The following is a 20,113-nucleotide window of genomic DNA, read 5'->3' as shown; positions in this document are numbered from 1 at the left end:
TTACAGGTAGTGTTTACCCAGAGGGGAAAGTGTTATTTTTGGTATTAATGTGAGTTTCAAATAATTCAACCCTAAAAAAAGGAGAAACTGGGATGACCAGCAGAAATCAGGCGAGGCGTGCCGACCATGCAGGTGCTCAACTTAGAATAGGGAAACGAACGCGGAGGGAGCAGGAGATGAGTGAGTTTTTCTCGTTACTATCATACATGTATCGGTGGGTGGTGGGTTATGACGACCCCCTGCTTCGACATCCCCGGATGTCCACCAGCTGTAATTGAGAGGTGGGGGGGAGACGTCATAGCGAAACGGCACCCGCCCCTAACTGCAGGTAACATGCTGGAGGTAGGCAGTAACAGCATGACCTCATCCGTTTGTTCAATAACCACGCCAACCAAGCATTTTCTTACCGGTATATATATATAGTTTTGGATAGATTTGCAAAACTTTATCTTCAAACATTTACATATGAATGTTAGATTTATTTAACTTCATATTCTGTTATAGTTTGCAAGATGTATGGAAAAGGAATATTTTCCTTTATATTTTAGTAATACTGGGCAGATATCACATCACAGATATCAAACAAAATGGTCTAATGTTCTTCCTTCCTTTAATGCTTAATAGGTGGAAAAGCAATATTACTACATAAGCCCCATTGAAACTTGAAAACTATCAAGGCAACAACACAATTGATGTATGTAAAACATGTTAACTTGATGTTCAAATGTGTAATTACCTCTGGCAGCCCATTGTTTTGTGTGTTTTGTTTGTTCCTGTGTCTCCTTGGATGGGTTTGCTTCTTTGTATTATTTAACGTTGGGGGGAAAAAGTTATAGATTAAAAAAATCAGATTCGCATTAACCAGCTGGATCATGGACTGTTAGTGTGCATTGCTGGACTAAAAGTAGCTCTTTTATGCGTGACAGGTTACGTCCCCTTTTTAGAAACCTGTGCAAAATGTTTTTTTAATTTAAAATACAGATTGTGCGTAACCGTGAGAGACACTGGGCCAAAACAACCTGCTGCTTTGGTTTTTTGTCTTTGGCCGCTGTGGCTTGTTTTCAATGGGTATCGCCCGTTCGTAGCGAATCCTGCATTTCCTGCTTGCTGAGGTGGGGGTGCCCACCCTGGTTACCAGCCCAAGCAGAGGGGCATCCCGCTTCTTTTGTCATTTAACCTGGGTGCGGTCAAACAGCGTTGTCTCTGAAGGAGATGGCGGCTGTGGAGTGTCAGGTGACCGGAGTGCTGAGTCAGTTGTCTTTTTCCACCCTAGAATGCCTATTTTTGCCTTGGACACCTGCTGTTCAGCAGTTTGTCCCCTGTGGGGTTCTCAGTGCCTCTGGAAATGGATGGCGAAGCAAAGAGTACATACACTGCACAAGCTTTATATTTTGATCCGGCCTACACTTGCCATTGTCTCTTGCATCAGGATTTCTCTGCACCCCATGATGCTTTGTATTATACAACAGCCTGAAAATCAGAAAACCTGCAGTTGCTCAGAAAGCAGTGCATAGGAGGCAGGCATCATTTATTATAGACCTTCAGGTCTTCTGACACCTGAAGAAGGCTCCACGGCTGAAACGTTGTGTTCTCTTTCTTCTTTTTTTCAGCATGGAATAAACCTATTACTTGTTCCTTTGCAGCCTACGCATGCTGACGCAGCTACCCACCTGAACTACTATCATTTATTATATATAACTATGATTGATGATTTCTATAGAAATAAATCACACTTCATACCTGCAACCATAACAGTGCACTGCAGACCTAGGATCTGTTGTGGAGTTTAATGCTTTCATGCAATACAGACCTTTCAGCAATTTAGCAGAGGGTTCACAGACCTTTCTTAAGTCAGTTGTAATGGTATCTTCCACATAATAGAATTAGGGGTATAAAAACATGAGTGAGTGTTTTGCTAAAGCCTAGTACCTGGTTACTGTGATGGTAGTGTAACTGCGGCAAGAAACAGCAGGTTTACTCTTACTTGTTGCACATGCTGTAATATGCCTAGTTAACTTTATAAAAGGGCATTTTGGTAGAGGCACTGTTTGAGGGTTACAGCTCATGCAAGATTGCATTCAGTAGGTCAGAAGAAAGAAAACTTATAAGTGAGTTCAGATGTGCCTTTAGGAATGCCCCTGGGATACGCGTTATGTCCTGGCAAGTTCTGCAGCTGGACAGTGTCTCTAAGTCTCTAAGCACTATAAGACGTTGATGCCCTTGGTGGGGGCGTGCCTGTTCACTGCCCCAAGCCCACACTGTCGTGAGGAGGGTTTACCTGCTGCGGCTGAGCATGATGCAGCTCTGATTGCTGCTGGAGGAGGGGGTTTGCTTGAGTTTTTACACACCAAATTCTGAAGGCACACATGGAACCTCCCTTTATCGAGTGTTGCTGACAAATTATTCGTTTGCAGCTAGATCCCTTTATTTTTCTTGATCCAAACAAGAAGTTTTAGACCATTTCGGATTAATCAAGCTCTTTTAAATGCTAATAACTAATTTGAGGATTTTTATCCAATTATTTCCTAAAAAGGATCACAAAACGACTCGGCTTAAAGTGCAACCAATGACACCCACATTTCTTCTGCACAGAGCCTACTGTGTCTCTTGGACAACCATTTTTAGTGCTTATATTTCATTCAGATTATGTAAAAATATCTGTACAGGTATACATATTACGGCACAACCTTAGTATTTACACTATCCAAAGTGGATGAGGTAAAAGGTTATTCTTGCGTTTCCTAACATTTACATTTTTGTAAGTGGTTCTGTATTTTTTGAATACTGATGTTCCAGCCGGTGGTAGTTAAGTGCTTGTTATCCCTGTAGATTAATTTAAAATACCAACACATCCAGTTGATGTATCAAATTATAGTTTGGTAACTGTTTTAGATATAGACCACCAATATATAGTTCTTCAATAAATACATGTTCTGCAGTGCAGAGTTTGGTCATTGTTAATTCAGATTAAAATGGTGACTTTCCTAAATTTAAGACTGCTTTTGAACGCGTAATAATATTAGTCTGGTCTAGGGTTAAGCGTTAGATTATTAGATTGTGCTCTGTTTAAAAGTGGACTTGAGTTTTCACTAGCCTGGTTTGAATTGACCTCTGTTCTTAAGTATTGGTGGTGGTTGTGTGCTGAGCCTGATCAAAGGCAGAGGGTTGTTCTCTGAAATCGGAAAACGTTTACATTCTTTAACTGAGCTACTCCGGCTTTTCCGCATACTGCAGCGTACGACATGTTGAGATTTGGATTATTATTTTAAGATGCTTAAACTCTGTGCCTCAGAGTGACGGCTTCTCTCTTCAGCAATTTGGATTGCAGATTTTGGAAGGCTGAATTGTGTAAGACAAAGTCAGATTGCTGGATCCCAAATAGGAAGTTTATAAATTCTTTTGGGGGGGAAAAAATTTTTAGAAGCAGAGTGCCATGGAAAATGAGTCAGTGTTGCTCTGTCATTGAATAGGAAGACACCCAGACGAGTGAGTAGTGTGAAATGTGAGAAGTGAATCATGCTGTGGGTGTGTTTAATAGTATCGCCCCTTGAGATCCTAAGTAAGGGTTTATGGTCACAGATAGTGAGAAAGTGTCTATGGCTTATTTGTCTTCAATTTCTTATTGACTCAAGTTGGCATGTATTTCCATTTTTAAATAAAAATGATATGCTATGGTGCTTCTTAGCAGTTGTTTTGTACTGGTCTTGTCAAAGCTCCCATTTGCGTCATAGGTTGTTCATGGTTTCAGATGGACTAAGACTCAATCTACAGAGCTCATGAAATTAAAGAACAGGTTGTGTCACAAGTCAAGCCCTTAGGGTCTTTCATAGTATGAAAACATAGTATTTTGAAACATGAGTGGTACCTGTTAAGAATCCTATTGACTGTTCTTTTAATGTTCAAACTGCATTGACTGAGGAGCTGGTTCTCTGAAACTTCTGCAGTGAGAGTGATTGGCAGCCCATTTGGCTTCCACATCGTCTGTTCTCTTAGGACTACCAGCATAATTGGTCCAGTCAGGGCAAGGACACTTTTTGATGTTTAGTCCTTCTATCGGGAGCTGAATGCCGCAGAGACGATATGATATGGGCAACAGAAAGAATAACGTTGTGGTCTGGACTGAAGCTCAGATTGCCAAGTTACTTAGTTACTGCGATTGGCACCAGTGTCGAAAGTTTACTCACTTTAGATGATAGGATTGCATGACTTAAACTCAAACATCTTTGAGTTGATATTTTCTGCTGCTTCAGGGATCAATGTGTAACCTCTGCCGATAAGTTTCACTGGGAATAGATAGGATTATGTAGAACACCCATCCTCAGTTGAGCCTCTTTCCCTTGTGGGTTACAGTGGTAGGTCAGAATAACCATGAAGACTAAATGAGTATCCAAGGTGAGTGGTATAGAGACATTTTAACAAAGGAAACCAGAGAAAACACCAGATCGTGTTTTCATAATTGGCGGTGTATTGGAAATTTTGGGCAAGCATTTGGTTGCCTTTGATAAAATTGGCATACCTTTTACTGCATGTGGTGTGGTCGCACATGGCTCTTGTGCTGCCTGATCTTGCACAAGACAATAACAGTATGATTACCTGTCACCTGGTTGACTGATGTTAACTGGAGCGGAACAATACTATCTTTGTCCTGGGAAGTTTACAGAAGTGAGAGATTGGTAAAACGGGAAGCTGTTTAAACGAGGAGTTGAGTGGCTGGCTCTTGCATGGTTCTGACATAAGTTGGGCTTTTCAACAGTTTTTAAAACACAGGAAGGTATGGTAGAGACTTTTAAATGTTTGAAGAATCAGTGGGTGGCACAGTGGTTAGCATGGCTGTCTTGCATCGATGGGGTCTTGGGTTCTATCTGTCTTGGGTTCTATCTGGGGAAAACTGGCCATGGTGTGTGTGTCTGTATCAGTGTGTTTCCGGGTAAGGCTCCAGCTTCCTTGCAGCCCTGAACTATATGAAGCAGTTGGAAAATGGATGGATGGATGGAAAATATGCCTAGGTCATTGATGATGTGTCTTAATCTCTGAAAGTATTTTCAGTCCTTTTAATTAAAATAATAGAATCACTTGTTTGTTTTATAAACCCATTAATGACCACTTAACCAATTTGTCTTGGAAGTGTACGCCTAAGTGGGGGGGGGTGACTGTATTACCATCCTCTGCCACCATTTAGTTCTAATCATATCAAGAGGAGAAACCTCTTATTTATCCATGTTAGCAGTGTTCTACAGAGATGTTTAATGGGTCCACTGCCATTCCCAATATAGTTTAGCTGTACTTGCATCAAAGTTGTCCAAACCCGGTCCTCAAGAACCTCAATCCATTAAAAAAAATGAGAACATTTGTTAGTTAATAATAAATCAAGCAATTAATATACTTAAGGCAACTCTGTTCTGTCTTGTCCAAGGTATTTTGATTATACCTGCAGTATGTGCATCAATCATTTCTTTACTGGATTAGTTTTTGTACTAAAGCTAATTTTAAAATGGTTTTGGCACATTAGAAAATATGGTGAAGAAAACAGGCTGCTCTTTTAAAAGATAAGTCATGGGTGTCTGGAATAACCTGTCCAGCCAAGTCTTTGAATCCAGTGCTCATTCTTTCAAGGTGCAACTGGACAAGATTTTGGTATTGATTTATAACAGTTAGTAACCTGTGAAGACGGATGGGCCTCTTCTGCTTATTTCAACCCTATATGGTAAGTGTAAATGGTATATGGTATGGTATATTGCAGAGCTTACAACACACTCTTGTACAGACTCCATTAGTGATTTAACCACTCTAGAGTCCAAAGCTTAACTTTTTATTAGCTGTACTGCACGATCATTAATTGATTCTATAATTGAAAACCATCTTAATGTGTGGGCTAGTAAACTGTCACGTTTAGCATTGAACTAAGCTTGGGAATGTTTAATTATTTTGTGACATATGATAGGAAGCATTGTAATCTGTGTTATAACAGTGAAAGTTCTCTATTTCTGTGCCACCCTCTGTTTATGTTGAAAGCAAGAAATGGGCCTCAAAGGAACAAGGTTTATTCCATGTGAAAAGAAAAGAAAGAAAACGCAACGTTTCGGCTCTGGAGCCTTCTTCAGGTTTTTAGTCAAAATGACATCACAAAATAATCACCCCACCCCAAACAGTTCACGTGCAACTGCACCCTGTCAGCCATTTCATTTGGTAAAGCACATATCCTGATGGATCCCTAAATACTGTTCTTTTGAGAAATATAATATTGTAGTAAAGAAAACGATTGCAGGACAGAAACTGTACAATCATTACTGCATTTGGTTGCCTTAGGTACAAGTGAAGTGCAGGTATTCTTGTGTCCTTTATGTTTAGTGGATTAAAAAGCAGCTTGCGTTACAAAGTTTTCTGCAGGCAATGCAAATCCATCTGGTTATGATACACAGGAGCAATGAGGGACTGTATTTTTGCTGTAGGGGTGAATGAAACTGAATTCCTGCACTTGTTCTTCATGCCTTTACTTACGAGTTCTCAGGGTTTGACCTGGATTCTCCTGTTATTTAATGAACTAATTGGGTTTCTGCTGACATTGGCCTGAATTCGAGGTAGATGACCAAGCATTTTTTTCCAAAAATTACACAAGAAAGCTGTGTCTGTCCCCTCAAAGCTAAAAGCCTGCTTCAGGCACACCCCTTGACAGAAAGTAATGAACGTGGGGTGTCCCGTTTCTCCATTGATGTGAAGGGTAGCACTGCAGCCCCTTACTGTGCTGCCAACTGGAGAGCAGTACTGGGCGAATCCTCAGGTGTGCCCTTGTGCTTCCTCTGAAAGATCATCCCACTGTCATTTGGTGCTCTGAGTCTTAAGACCAACAACGTCTTTAGTGACCTCTTTCCCATGTTCATTTTCTGCTAGAATTGTGCAATTCTGAAATTGTACCCACATGGATGGTTTCAGTATTAAGTAGTTCTCCTTGTTTCTCCCATCTGTGGCTTAGCGGTGACAATAATTCTAGTTTTGCGGGATACCACTATTGGTAGGATCTTTTAACAGTTGCCTGTGTTGCATATTGAGTTTCAGGCCTTGCCTTTTGTGAACTCTGTGAACCTTAAACCTAAGGTTTATGTTTGCAACATAGAGAGCTCTAACTTTAACACCACAGCTTTGAGAAGAGAAAATGCAAGACATTAGAGGCTGCTTTTTTATATTTTTAGCTGGGATTGGAGGCTTGTGCAGTTGGCTGGACATTGCAGGGTGATGCTCACATTTGCAACAGTATGAAAACTGGCATCATGCTGCTAGGGTTAAGATTATCTAGTGTTACAAATGAGTCTGGGGCTTGGCATTTTTCATGTATTACTTCCATAGCCCTAAGTGGTTGTGCGTGTAACAAAAACAGTTGTGTGTAATCTGCAGAATTTACAGAAAAGTGAATTGATGAAAACCTTACCTCCACAACTAACTTTTTTTTAATCAGAAGTCTGCTTCAAGACAAAAGGAGGTTTGTTTTAAGGCTCCCGGAAGACATCTGTATTCTTTCATAATTAATATTACAAACCCACATTGAAGTATAGTATTGAAAACATACACAACAAGATTGAGATGCTCGAGAACTGTGTCATTGTATTATTGTTGGCTGTTCCTTTGTAGTCTTTGTAGTATTTGGCGGGGTGTATTGTTTGTTTGTGTGGGAGTACCTTTTGCAATAAGAACACTAAACACCGTCTGTGGAAACGGATATTGCTTGAAGACGCCGACTTAAAGCTGCACAGCACTTCCTCTACAGACAGACACTAGTCCAGTGCACCTAGGAGTTGGTGAGACTCGTTGAGCTTTTGATTTTGACCCTCCCAGCTTGGTGATTAAGCTACCTGGCTTCTACTGTAGGGAAGAAAAATGCTGCTGTGAATTTCGCAGAGGGCTTGAGATTTTGTGAGCAGGGCTGAAGGATAGAAAAGGCAGAAGGAGGTGCCAACATCATCTCCCTGGCTGTGCTGCCTGTGGTCTGTGCGGGCTGGTCGAACTGGTTTTCTACGTGTGTTTTTGTGTGCGAGCAAGATTCAGTTTTAACTCTTTCCGGGCTTGACAGTATTTCTGAAGAGTCCCCTAAACTAACAGGGGGATTTCCTTTACAGGGTCATTGTTGTATTTTTTTTTGATGCGAGATAATTTTTGGATGACTCTTAAAAAAACAAAACAACCCTACACAGTGTTCTTTCCAGAACTATCCATTGGAAGAACTCCTGAGAGTTATGGAACTGTGAAAGTCCTTTATTTGGGTTTCTGTTCCTCGTCTGGACAAGCTGGTACCTGCAACACTCTTTTCTTATCTCCTGTATATGCTGAGAATTTGGTTACAAACCATATGTGTACAAGCTTAGTCCTGGAAACCTGTTCATAGCATTCTTTGAGAGCATGTTTTAGAGTCATGAAGTCATGTGGGAGTGGAGGGGTAATTCTGAAGTGGAAAGGCCTTTGATTTACACAGTGTAACGTAAGGCTAGGAGGAAGGAATTTTTTTAAGATGCCAATTCATCTTTCTTTCTCGTTTTTCTTGCTTGCTTTGAAATTCCTGCGAGGCTGTGGTATTGTCTGTGTAAACAAGCACAGAGCTGGACAGTAACATAACTGGCCCTGATTCTGTCTCGGCCTTTTCATCTGCTTTTTGTTTTTAGTTGAGTCTAACAAACTAACAAACATTCTATATTTTTGCAGGTAGACCACAATTTTCACAGTATAAAAAGAGGTGCAAGTACCATATGTGTGGTTATTCTATTTCTGGAGTGATGGCAAATCTTTCTGTACATAGATCCCCTGAAGGAGTTGCTTGGTTGCATGAATGTGGTCAGTCTCTTGTTGGCCTGCGGAGTTGTTTCACTGCGCCATTGTTTTTAGTCTTGCAGGTATCACCTTGTTAATTTAAAATCCACCAATTGACGTACCAATCATCAGGCTGGCCGGGGTGAGAAAACACTTGACTCATTCAACAGCTGCAATTTCCAAAACCACTAGGCTGCATGATGGCAGATTTTTTTATGGTGGGAACAAGAAGTTTTGGGAGAGCTAGAAACCACCAGCAAATATGCTATAGATTAGAATTGGCTTGATGTCAGGATTAAATCACTTTTATATAATTCTAATTAGCTAAACAATTCTATTTTTTATTGTTCTTTGTGTCCACTGTTTCTGAAGTTTTGATTAATGCACATACGAAATCAACTTTTTCTGCCGGAGTTAAAACAGACACGTTACTGATTTTTGTAATTTCACTAGCAATTTTAACACACCATACAGAAGTTGCAACTAATTTTAAAGAGCCCCTCAAAAATGGCAAGAAATGCCAAGAGATCAACCCAACCCCCTGGTCTGACTGAAAGGAAACGTTGGTTGGCAATGTATCCCTTGAAAAAGGGGAACAACTCTGACACACCTTAAATTTTCTGAGTTTGAATATAATTAAAGATACATTTTCATAACAATATACAGGATACAAAGGCGAGGAGGCCTTTTGGCTCATCTCGCCCATTTGGTCGAAAACAAAGTAGTTTGTGTCTGTGGAAGCTCAATGTTTTCATTCTTCTAAGGCCACAAGTTTTATGCTTCCTGTGTTCTCTAAAATCTGCTGAAGTACATGGTCAGGGCTACTGGCCCTAGAAGTTTTTACAAACCCCACCACAAAAAAATCTCCAAAGATTTTAACCATTATTCAGGTTTTGGTATCGAGCCAGTTGCACAGAACATTTTCCACTTCGCATCAGATCCTGAATAGGTTTTTCTGCATGGGCCGGCCAGGCGTTTGAAAGGAGTGGCTGGCCGGCTCTCTCTGGGATGGTCCTGCAGTGAAGGGCACAATAAGACCCCCCAGTGTTTGGAGCGGGACGGCTCACGTGTCCACCAGCATGACAGAGTGAGCTTTCTTTCCAGATCGGAGCCTCGGCGCCACTTAAACACGGTCCTGAAAACCTTTTAACAATAAATCTTTTATTAATCATCTGCGGTATGGCCGGTTTTGCGGACAGCACACCAAACTGATCATTTAAACTTGGGCTTGATTATACCGTCATTATCTGCAGTATATCCTCACTCAAGACGTGAGCGGTTCTTGCTTGTCTTCCTCGTTCCCTGAAGACTGTTCGCAAGATCCGAATTGGCTTGTTACTCTGTATGCAAAACCACATAATTATGTGCCTCCATTGCTATCTAGTTCAGTTTTGTAGGCCTTGAAATCCTACACAGAGCAGACGGCGATATGTCTCCATGGTCATTTCTTTCACCCATTGTGAGGAATGTGGTGTGGCCTCTTCATTTCAGGCACATTGAATCTTCTGCATATTTATTTTTCCATTGCGTGAGCTTTTATTTATTTTGCTGCCCAATTTTAGCCTCAGCAATGCATTGCCCACGAGTCTGGTTAGCAATGGGCACACTGCCATTGAGTCACTAGGGGAAGCTTCCCAAAGGCCCACCTCATTTCTGACCCTGAATGCCCTACCTCTCTTTCTGTTTTCAAATGCATTTCAGCCCGGCTAGGTTTTGGAATATCTGCTCCTTTTATTTTGACAATATGACCGATTTCCAATGTAGTTTTTTCCTTAGCCAGTTTTGTGTCTGCCCGATGTGACAGGGCCCAGCTTTGCCTGTTGCCTGGGCTCAGAGTGACCTTGGGCCCAAGTTCAGTGGCCGCCGAGGCTGAATCACATCTGCTGGCGCCTCTTCCCCTGCTGCAGGCTGGAAGAGACTGGGCTTGCGTGCGAAATTCACAGCATGAAAAAGCTTTTAAAATGAAAAGTTTTGAATTCCAGATGTTTCTCTGCTCAACACCAATAGAAGATGGGGAAACCCTGAGCTACAAGAAGCTTCATATGAAAAACATATTTGTTGATATATCTTCTATATAAAATGGGAAAGTAATTTGAATGTATAGTTTAGAATTTAGAAGTGTAGAATTGAAACCACGAATGTTAAAATTGTCTAATGCATTAGTAAGACCTGATTTACAATATTATGTGCAATTTGGTTCCCGTGTTATACAGTAGAAAATAATTTGCTGCTGTGACATTCATCTAGAGATCTTGAAGGAATGTCTAACACTGACATACTGAAGAACTGAACCATTTTAGCCTTGAACAGAGAAAGTCAGGGGCCCTGATACAAGCATTGAAAACCTCAAAGGCACAGACAGTCCAGAAACACAGTGATCTTCACAATGCACAGGGAAACAGGAACAAGTGGAAACTGTGGAAGTCCATTTTAAGATGAGAACAGGAGGCGTGTCTTTTCCCAAAGGGTTAAGCCACCCAATCAAGTTGTTGAAGCTGATAGATAATCTGGCTTCTCTCAAGAAAAGGCTGGATGAAATCCTAGGATCAGTTCACCACTAGTGACAAATGGTCTTGATGAGCTGAATGACTGAATGAGGTTATAAATCTCCCCTGGTTTGTAACATTTCAGATGTTCTTCACCCAGAATAGCAGAATGTGTTGATTTACAATTCCATTATTATGGTGCCAGTGAGCCCCTTTCCACTTCTCTAAGTTTATTTCTCCCCTAACAAAGGGTTAAATATAGTTTCATTGAGCACTAACAGTGTTCAGTAATGCCAGTTATGTATAATGAATTGTGCAGGTTAGTTACATTGGACAGATGTTTTATCATTTCATGTGTTGTGCACATTTTTATTCTTGCACCCATGTGAAACAGTGCTGGGACTGATTACAATTGTGTGAGTTAATGAACGACTAGAAACTGTCAAACTGGGATGGCCTAGTTACCTTGGCAGAAATCCCATTTCCTGCTATTGCAGAAACATAGTGCATCACAATAACTAGAAAGATGGGAAATGGATGTCTTTGGAGAGTTTGAGTAAGATAAGTGAGTGACTGTGAATTTTGTGTTAATTTAATTTAAATCCTGTAATATAAATGGTCAGTACCTTTTTTTCTCATCATCTTTACTGGGTTGCTTTTTGATGATTTTTAACATGCCCATGTTTAGCTTGAATTGTAAGTTATGTTAATGATAATGATGATACTGTTCCATTCCTTTATGCAGTTAGATACAGTGTCTCAACTGGTCATTTCATCTCAGTCTGTTAGGAGTAAAAGTAAAAATCCAATAAGATATTTGCAAAGCCAGTTTGGAGGAGTATTGTAGCACCAATAATGGAACCAGAACTATAGGACACTGAAACTGGAATTGGTGCTTCTTTACGCAAAAGGTTGTAGGAGTCCAGAACAAACAGCCCAGCTACATTGTAGGAACCAATTTCTACAAGATCCATCAAGAAGAGGCTGAAAGAGATCCTTGAATCGAATATGTTTCTAGCAACCAAATACATCAGTTGAGCTAAGGGCTTCTTCTCTTTTACAACCCTGATGAAACTTCTGTAATATGAAATTACATTTTAGGGCATACAATTGCAAACAGGAGGTATGAATATGTATCTTATTAAATTCATTGTAACAAACAAATACTGGAGATATGTAGTAAGACATGGAGTGTAGGCCTATTTATTTCTACAACTTAGTGGCCTTCTGTTGAGTTATGAAAATAGGTATCCATACCACAGCCCTAATTTAGGGTAGGGATATTAATGATGTAAGATGAGTCTCATCCAAAATGAGCTTTCTTCTGGAACAAGTGGTAATACATGTTATGATTGAAGCCCTATGGGATATTCAATAAGGTAGAGTTACCGTGAAAGGGAAATATCTTCTAGAGTTAATTGTATCTTCCTGTGAGCACTGCTGAAAACTTTAAGCCCATGTTTGGTCCCACAGGACTTTTGTTTTCCAACTTGAGGGAGAGAAGCCGTAGATTTCACTGACGGCAAGAGAGCAAGTCCAGGGTTTTTCAACCTGCTATTTGAGAAACATCCCAAAATTCATTGATCTTTGCTGATCTATAGCATGAAAGTCACATGGCTGCTCAGGTGTAAATATGAACTTTTTAACCTGTGTTGATCACAGGCCAGTTCTTTGTCTGTTTCACTTCAGTGTATTCACCCCATATGGCAGTACAAATACCTTTCCTTCTTGCAATAGGGAATGGTACGTTTTCTGGCACGGGAGACTCCAGTGGCAAAATCCGATGTGGACATGGGCAGTGTGAAATTACCTTTTCAAGCATAGAGTCATTACACAGTGACCTTGGAGATCCGGAACTATAGTTATAAATGTTATAAATATAACATTTTTTTTCTGCTTGATAATTGCTGTTGGTGTGGTAGATCTTGGCAATTGGCACAGGCTAAAATTTACACAGCTGTTGGGAAACCATGCAAATAAAAGAACAAAGTGCTTTAATTGTGCCATGGATTGTGCCCGCTGCAGTTACTGGAGATGTTCTAATTCTTGATGTTTCAGACTGGCTCATCCTTGCGAGAAGGCGCTCAGGATGTGTTCAGCCCTCCGCTCCTGAGCTTGCAAGGGAGTGGTTTGGATTTGCTGTGTTGAGTCTTTCTTTTCCAAGCTGGTGGGCATAAAGGGGGAAAATAATTGGAGGGTCAGTTTGTTTTAAAGCACAGCAGTAGGTGCCGTACCTTTTTGAAATGATGCAGTGCCCCGAGTTGTAAGTTGCATATTGTGACCGAAGTCCATTGCACCCCACGGTACACTAAACTGGAGGCAAGTTTCATGTGTGTAGCAAAGCGGACATCTTCCCTAGCTTCCTGCAGCTTCCTCTGTCCACATCCAGTTCAGTGAGCGGAAACCCCTAATTGGCTTGTCATGCATCTCAAGTGGTATTGCCAGGAGTGATGACTCGTAATAAGAAATATTAGTGAGGGTTGTGCCAGGAAAGTTTGTGTGAGATGGCTGGAATGGGCCGAGCATTGGCTGTGCTGTAATCTCCCCATTGCTTTTGGAATGGATTGGACGTGTTTGTTCTTGCTGTCGGAGGAAGAGAAACTTGAACAAGTGGCAACAGGGGTTGCAGGGTAAGTTTATCCCGAGAAAGCCGGAGCGTACGTCGCAGCTGAAAGGCATCACTTGGAAGATCTCTTTCACAGGCACCTGCACCTCTGCTTGAAAGAAGGGAAGTTAGCTATGCACGTTAAGAGGAAGGACGGTTGTAGTCCAGCACTTTGTGGGTTTGCTATTCTCTTTACAGGAAGTCACAGTAGATCTGTCACCTGGTGCATTTCTCCTTTGCTATGAAGTTGCACTTGTTTGATTCCGGGTTTAGAATTCATTCTTGTACCAGGTGCTAATCTATGATAAGGCAAAGATCAGTTTGTCTGGTGTGCAGGAATCATACATTCCACTGCATCTCCCTGTTACGGTTGGTTGATAAGAAGGAATCTTATAATGTGAAATGTTTCTTGGTGTTAGTGTAGGGTTTTGTTTGATTATCCTGATTTCATAATGTGTATGATCTGAGCACAATGTTGTAACACCTGGTCTATATGGATAGCACTGTTGATGTCAATATTCTTTGAAATACTGCTCCCATTTGTCTCTGTAGCTTGGTGGTACTGTTTGATCTAATCACTCTCCTTTATAAACTGTTCTTGCATGTTAGACCATCTGTTTCATTCATGATAGCTTCATTATGTGTAATTGCAGAATTGAGGTGTGATGGTGACCAGTGATATTCACCTGGTTTGGGAGAGCTACAGGCCCTTTTGCAGTTTTGATGTAATCATCGGGGAGATAAGATAAGATCACTTTATTGGCCATATACAATTTCTTATATTAGGAATTTGTCTTTTTGCATACCCCAACTTGCTCTCCATGTGACGCACAGACAGGGAGAGAAGCTTGGGGTCAGAGCGCAGGGTCAGCTATTTATCCGGCGCCCCTGAAGCAGTTGGGGTTAATAGCCTTGCTCGGTGGCCCAACCTGCCGCAGGATTCGAACCGGCAACCTTCCAGCCACAGACACAGATCCTTAACCACAGAGCCACCGCACCGCCGAAAGTCATGGCACCAGTGGTAACATAAACAGCTGATTCACACTTTCAGAAGACCCGAATGGACTGAAAACCAGAAGACATAATTTCTCTTGAGGACCAGAAATTAATACCACAAGCAACATGACTCATGTCTAAAATCTCTCAAAATCTTGTCCTAGTTTACCTTGCTCCATATAAATATTTAAAACATTTAACTCATTCTAATTATATCTACACCTACACCTGCTCTGTGATGTACAATAGGTGTTATGTGCTTATTTTCCTCTGTCACAATATACTACTGTAGCAGCCCAGGTTAATCCATCAGCTATTATTGACAAGCAGCACAGGAATTCTTGCCCTGTTTGCAGGAGACCAAAGGGCCTTTAGGGTAGTCCAGTACTGACCTGTCACTCCCCCACCCTCACTGCTGTCTAAATGAAGGGAGAGCAGATGAGTCACAATGTGCAGTTCCCCCCAAATTTGATCGGTTTCCTTATGTTCAACCTGGGCAGGCATTTTTGGTTTTCATTTCTCATGAGCGTCTTTCAGTTTGCAGTAGAGTCAGAGAGCTCTATTTGTAATGTGTGACCATCACAGAGCAAATGGTCTTAATGCTTAGGATATAAATGTCAATTACCAGTAGAGAAGGATATTAGCGGTGGCCACATTGTTAATGTTTCTTCGTGGTTTCACTGTTCTCACAACAGTGTCTCAATTCCATGTGTTTTGGGGGATCCCCGAGAATCTGCTTCAATATTATTCCTCTGCTTTGTTCCCTCCACTCTATAATCTTTCTGTAAAAAAAATAAATCTGTTTTTGGTACAGGACCCACCTGTGCTTTTCATTCACATTCTCAGGTTTTTCTGGTGGTTGTTAAGCCTGTGGTCTTTCTGGTCCCCCGTCCGTTTTCTAACCTCTTCATCCAGTTCGTGGGAGGGTCGCGGGGTTACACCCTGGACGGGATTGCCAGTCGTTGCAACGCGCACTCGCACCACGACCAGTTTTTTCTTGAGGCCAGTTAACCTACCAGTATGTTTTGGGGCAAACATGCAAACTCCACACAGATAGCACCCAGGTCTGGAATTGAACCCAGGGCCCCAGAGCTGCAAGGCAGTAGTACTCACAACTCCAACACTGTGCTACTAGCTTTGCTCAGAAATCTTAAATTCCCACTGACTGGAAGGTCATTGTGGCTGGCCTTACAACAGTTAACTCCCCTTGAAAGCTGTTAGGGTGTAATTATACCTACAGTACGTGCTTATTACAGTGCTTAGAATCCTAAGGTTGAGCCATTTAAGGTTAAGATGTATTTAGTGCTTCACTTTCGTTTTTCTTTCTGTGTTCGTTGCATACCAGAAAAGATCATTTAAATTCTTTGAACTTTTCAAGTCTGTTTATTTCTTCTTGGCACTTTCCCCAGGGCCCTGTGATCTCTTTTGCTTTTCACTAGAGTCGATATTTCCGTGAGAACAAAATATTGTCCGTCGCATAAAACACTTCATTCCACCAGCTTTGCTTACTGTTAATTTTCTGGTTACATAAGAAAATTGAAAAAGCAGTAGAAGGCATTGTGTGTTCCTTTGGAGAGCTCTGTCCTTTTGTAGGAAATTCACGGGTGCTACCCAGAGCATAGAAGCCAAATGTTAAAGTAAAATGGTTTTTGCTGTACCTATCTAACCACAACATCTTTATGCTTTCAACATTCTTGAGAATGTGACCTCTTACCATATGATCTGAGTGAGAAAATTTGACATTGTCAACACAAAAGAGCCATTATTATTAAGAATTTAGTAATTTGACTTGTATCCTTTTTATGCTCGTTCACGCACGTGCTACAGCAGTACATCACGTTTGTGTTTTGTGTGTGTGACTACGGTGAAGCACTTGCGCAAGTAAGGGTATTTTAGAGGTTGGTCACCGTTTGACATGTATTCTTTGCCTCCTGGCATGCATGTGGTTTCACATTGCAAAAAAACTGAAACTGAAAAAGAGCAAAGTGGCAAATGTTGACTTCCATTCTCAATGGACCAGATTGATTCAGTAGCTATGTACAGTGCCTTGCGAAAGTATTCGGCCCCCTTGAACTTTTCAACCTTTTGCCACATTTCAGGCTTCAAACATAAAGATATAAATTTTTTATTTTATGTGAAGAATCACCAACAAGTGGGACACAATTGTGAAGTGGAACGAAATCTATTGGATTTTTGAAACTTTTTTAACTAATAAAAAAATGAAAAGTGGGGCGTGCAAAATTATTCGGCCCCTTTACTTTCAGTGCAGCAAACTCACTCCAGAAGTTCAGCGAGGATCTCTGAATGATCCAATGTTGTCCTAAATGACTGATGGTGATAAATAGAATCCACCTGTGTGTAATCAAGTCTCTGTATAAATGCACCTGCTCTGTGATAGTCTCAAGGTTCTGTTGAAAGCGCAGAGAGCATCATGAAGACCAAGGAACACACCAGGCAGGTCCGTAATACTGTTGTGGAGAAGTTTAAAGCCGGATTTGGATACAAAAAGATTTCCCAAGCTTCAAACATCCCAAGGAGCACTGTGCAAGCGATCATCTTGAAATGGAAGGAGTATCAGACCACTGCAAATCTACCAAGACCTGGCCGTCCCTCTAAACTTTCAGCTCAGACAAGGAGAAGACTGATCAGAGATGCAGCCAAGAGGCCCATGATCACTCTGGATGAACTGCAGAGAACTACAGCTGAGGTGGGAGAGTCTGTCCATAGGACAACAATCAGTCTTACACTGCACAAATCTGGCCTTTATGGAAGAGTGGCAAGAAGAAAGCCATTTCTCAAAGATATCCATAAAAAGTCTCGTCTAAAGTTTGCCACAAGCCACCTGGGAGACACCCCAAACATGTGGAAGAAGGTGCTCTGGTCAGATGAAACCAAAATCGAACTTTTTGGCCACAATGCAAAACGATATGTTTGGCGTAAAAGCAACACAGCTCATCACCCTCAACACACCATCCCCACTGTCAAACATGGTGGTGGCAGCATCATGGTTTGGGCCTGCTTTTCTTCAGCAGGGACAGGGAAGATGGTTAAAATTGAGGGGAAGATGGATGCAGCCAAATACAGGACCATTCTGGATGAAAACCTGTTGGAGTCTGCAAAAGACCTGAAACTGGGACGGAGATTTATCTTCCAACAAGACAATGATCCCAAACATACAGCAAAATCTACAAAGGAATGGTTCACAAATAAACGTATCCAGGTGTTTGAATGGCCAAGTCAAAGTCCAGACCTGAATCCAATCGAGAATCTGTGGAAAGAGCTGAAAACTGCTGTTCACAAACGCTCTCCATCCAACCTCACTGAGCTCGAGCTGTTTTGCAAGGAAGAATGGGCAAGAATTTCAGTCTCTCGATGTGCAAATCTGATAGAGACATACCCCAAGCGACTTGCAGCTGTAATCGCAGCAAAAGGTGGCTCTACAAAGTATTAACGCAAGGGGGCCGAATAATTTTGCACGCCCCACTTTTCATTTTTTTATTAGTTAAAAAAGTTTAAAAAATCCAATAGATTTCGTTCCACTTCACAATTGTGTCCCACTTGTTGGTGATTCTTCACATAAAATAAAAAAATTATATCTTTATGTTTGAAGCCTGAAATGTGGCAAAAGGTTGAAAAGTTCAAGGGGGCCGAATACTTTCGCAAGGCACTGTACATATGTAACTCCAATTCAAAACATCTGTGCTGCAGTCCAAATCAAATGTCCAGATAGATTAAATATGATAGTGTCCTAAAATTATTCTTGGATTTTCCAACAAGGTATGATTCTACTTAGTTTTTTTTCCTCCGTAGGGTCCATGACAGGATTATTTTCTTTTAATTAAGTGAACTCAATGCCATAGGAAATCAGATGGTGTTTTTTGTGTTTTGATAACCTCATGTCCTCTGTGAAGTTAAGAAGAACCAAATAAAGCTGTGCTACACTCACTGATGCTTTGAATTCCACGACTGGGCAATCAAACAAGTATCTAATGTGTAAGACTGCAATGCTTGAGGCATTGAATGACCTGCAGTGAGCTCATTGAGAATGAAAAGAAGACTGGAGATTTTTTGTTTAAGCCAGTAACAGATCTTGTGTGTTTCAAGGTTTTAACCTTATTTTTAAGTACATTTGCATAAACAGATGTGGTGCTAAAGATGATGATAATGAATGATATTTGCCTCAGTCTACAGTTTGCAAAACCTGGAGTGGATTACAGCCTCTATACACTATCACATAGTACATATCTATTTGAAGATTTTTTGAAGCTGGGCGTTTCAAAATATAGGTGTATTCATTGCAGTAGTGTGTTCATGGTCTGCTGTGACCATCTGAGTCAACAGAAGTCATTTAATTAGGTTACATCTCCAGAAACCTGCAAAATATTTTCTGTACAATGGCTGAAAAAAATCAAACTTTCTATAAGACGTATATTTTTGCTTCATGTAACTAATTGAACCATTGTATTCTAATCTTCTTGCACAATTCTGCAATTAATAACTTCACACTTTTCCTTTTGTGACTTTGAAGTTCTTTAATTATGAATATATGATAAATCTCCTCATGCATGGGTTCCCAGTTCTGGTCCTCGGGGTCTGGAATATAGCAGGTTTTGTGTCTCCATATGGTATAAACTGCTTTTCACCTTGGAATGTTAAACTCATCCGTTTAAGGTTTAATTGGACTAGTTTATCATTTCTCCACAGCCTTAATCTGTTGACAATTTAAAAAACATAAAACACTTGCTGGATTTTTAGAGCACACTCAGACATACATACACTGTAGTACTTTTATCCAAAAATAGGCAGAGAACCTAATCAAAACATGTGTCTGGGTTTGTTTAAAGATCTGGAATCAAGTTGTGAATGGATGAAAATCTTGCAGGACCAGAACGGTAGATCATGATCTGTTGCCACAGTTGAAAGGGGTCAGGTTCACTGATATAGAACTGAATGCGTGTTCTGACTGTCCCTCTCCTTCTCTCCTTGTCTGTCTGTCCCAGGATCCGCAGCTTGCCAGGGGGGTAACGGGGAGGGAGGATGAAGAAATTCCGTCGCCACGGTCAGGAATCCCACCGAGACCGCCTCAAACAAGAGCTCTACCAGTTCAATAAGGTGCAAGGCCTGGGCGACCTGCTGTATAGCAGTAACAACACTGCAGCCTCCCCACCATGTGAAAACAATTACTGCTTCCCTTTCAGTTCTTGATTATACTGCTGATGTTTGCAGTTAGAGT

The 20,113-nt window shown here is 41.0% G+C and overlaps 1 protein-coding gene across 3 annotated transcripts in view; it reads left to right on the top strand.

Annotated features, from left to right (window-relative positions):
• The window catches only part of llgl2 (LLGL scribble cell polarity complex component 2), a 44,945-nt gene that overhangs the window by 754 nt on the left and 24,078 nt on the right, over positions 1 to 20,113 (top strand). For all 3 annotated transcript variants that reach the window (XM_088599498.1, XM_088599497.1, XM_088599499.1), the window contains exon 2: positions 19,881 to 19,992. In XM_088599498.1, the coding sequence (XP_088455624.1) occupies positions 19,918 to 19,992 (75 nt within the window). In that variant the 5' untranslated portion in view covers positions 19,881 to 19,917. The remainder of the gene's footprint in view (positions 1 to 19,880; positions 19,993 to 20,113) is intronic.

The sequence above is a fragment of the Lepisosteus platostomus genome, chromosome 11 (assembly GCF_059453375.1).
Source record: "Lepisosteus platostomus isolate fLepPlt1 chromosome 11, fLepPlt1.hap1, whole genome shotgun sequence".
In the NCBI taxonomy this organism is placed as follows: Eukaryota; Metazoa; Chordata; class Actinopteri; order Semionotiformes; family Lepisosteidae; genus Lepisosteus; species Lepisosteus platostomus.
Note: the sequence above shows the minus strand (reverse complement) of the source record. Positions and strands in the feature narration are given on the sequence as shown.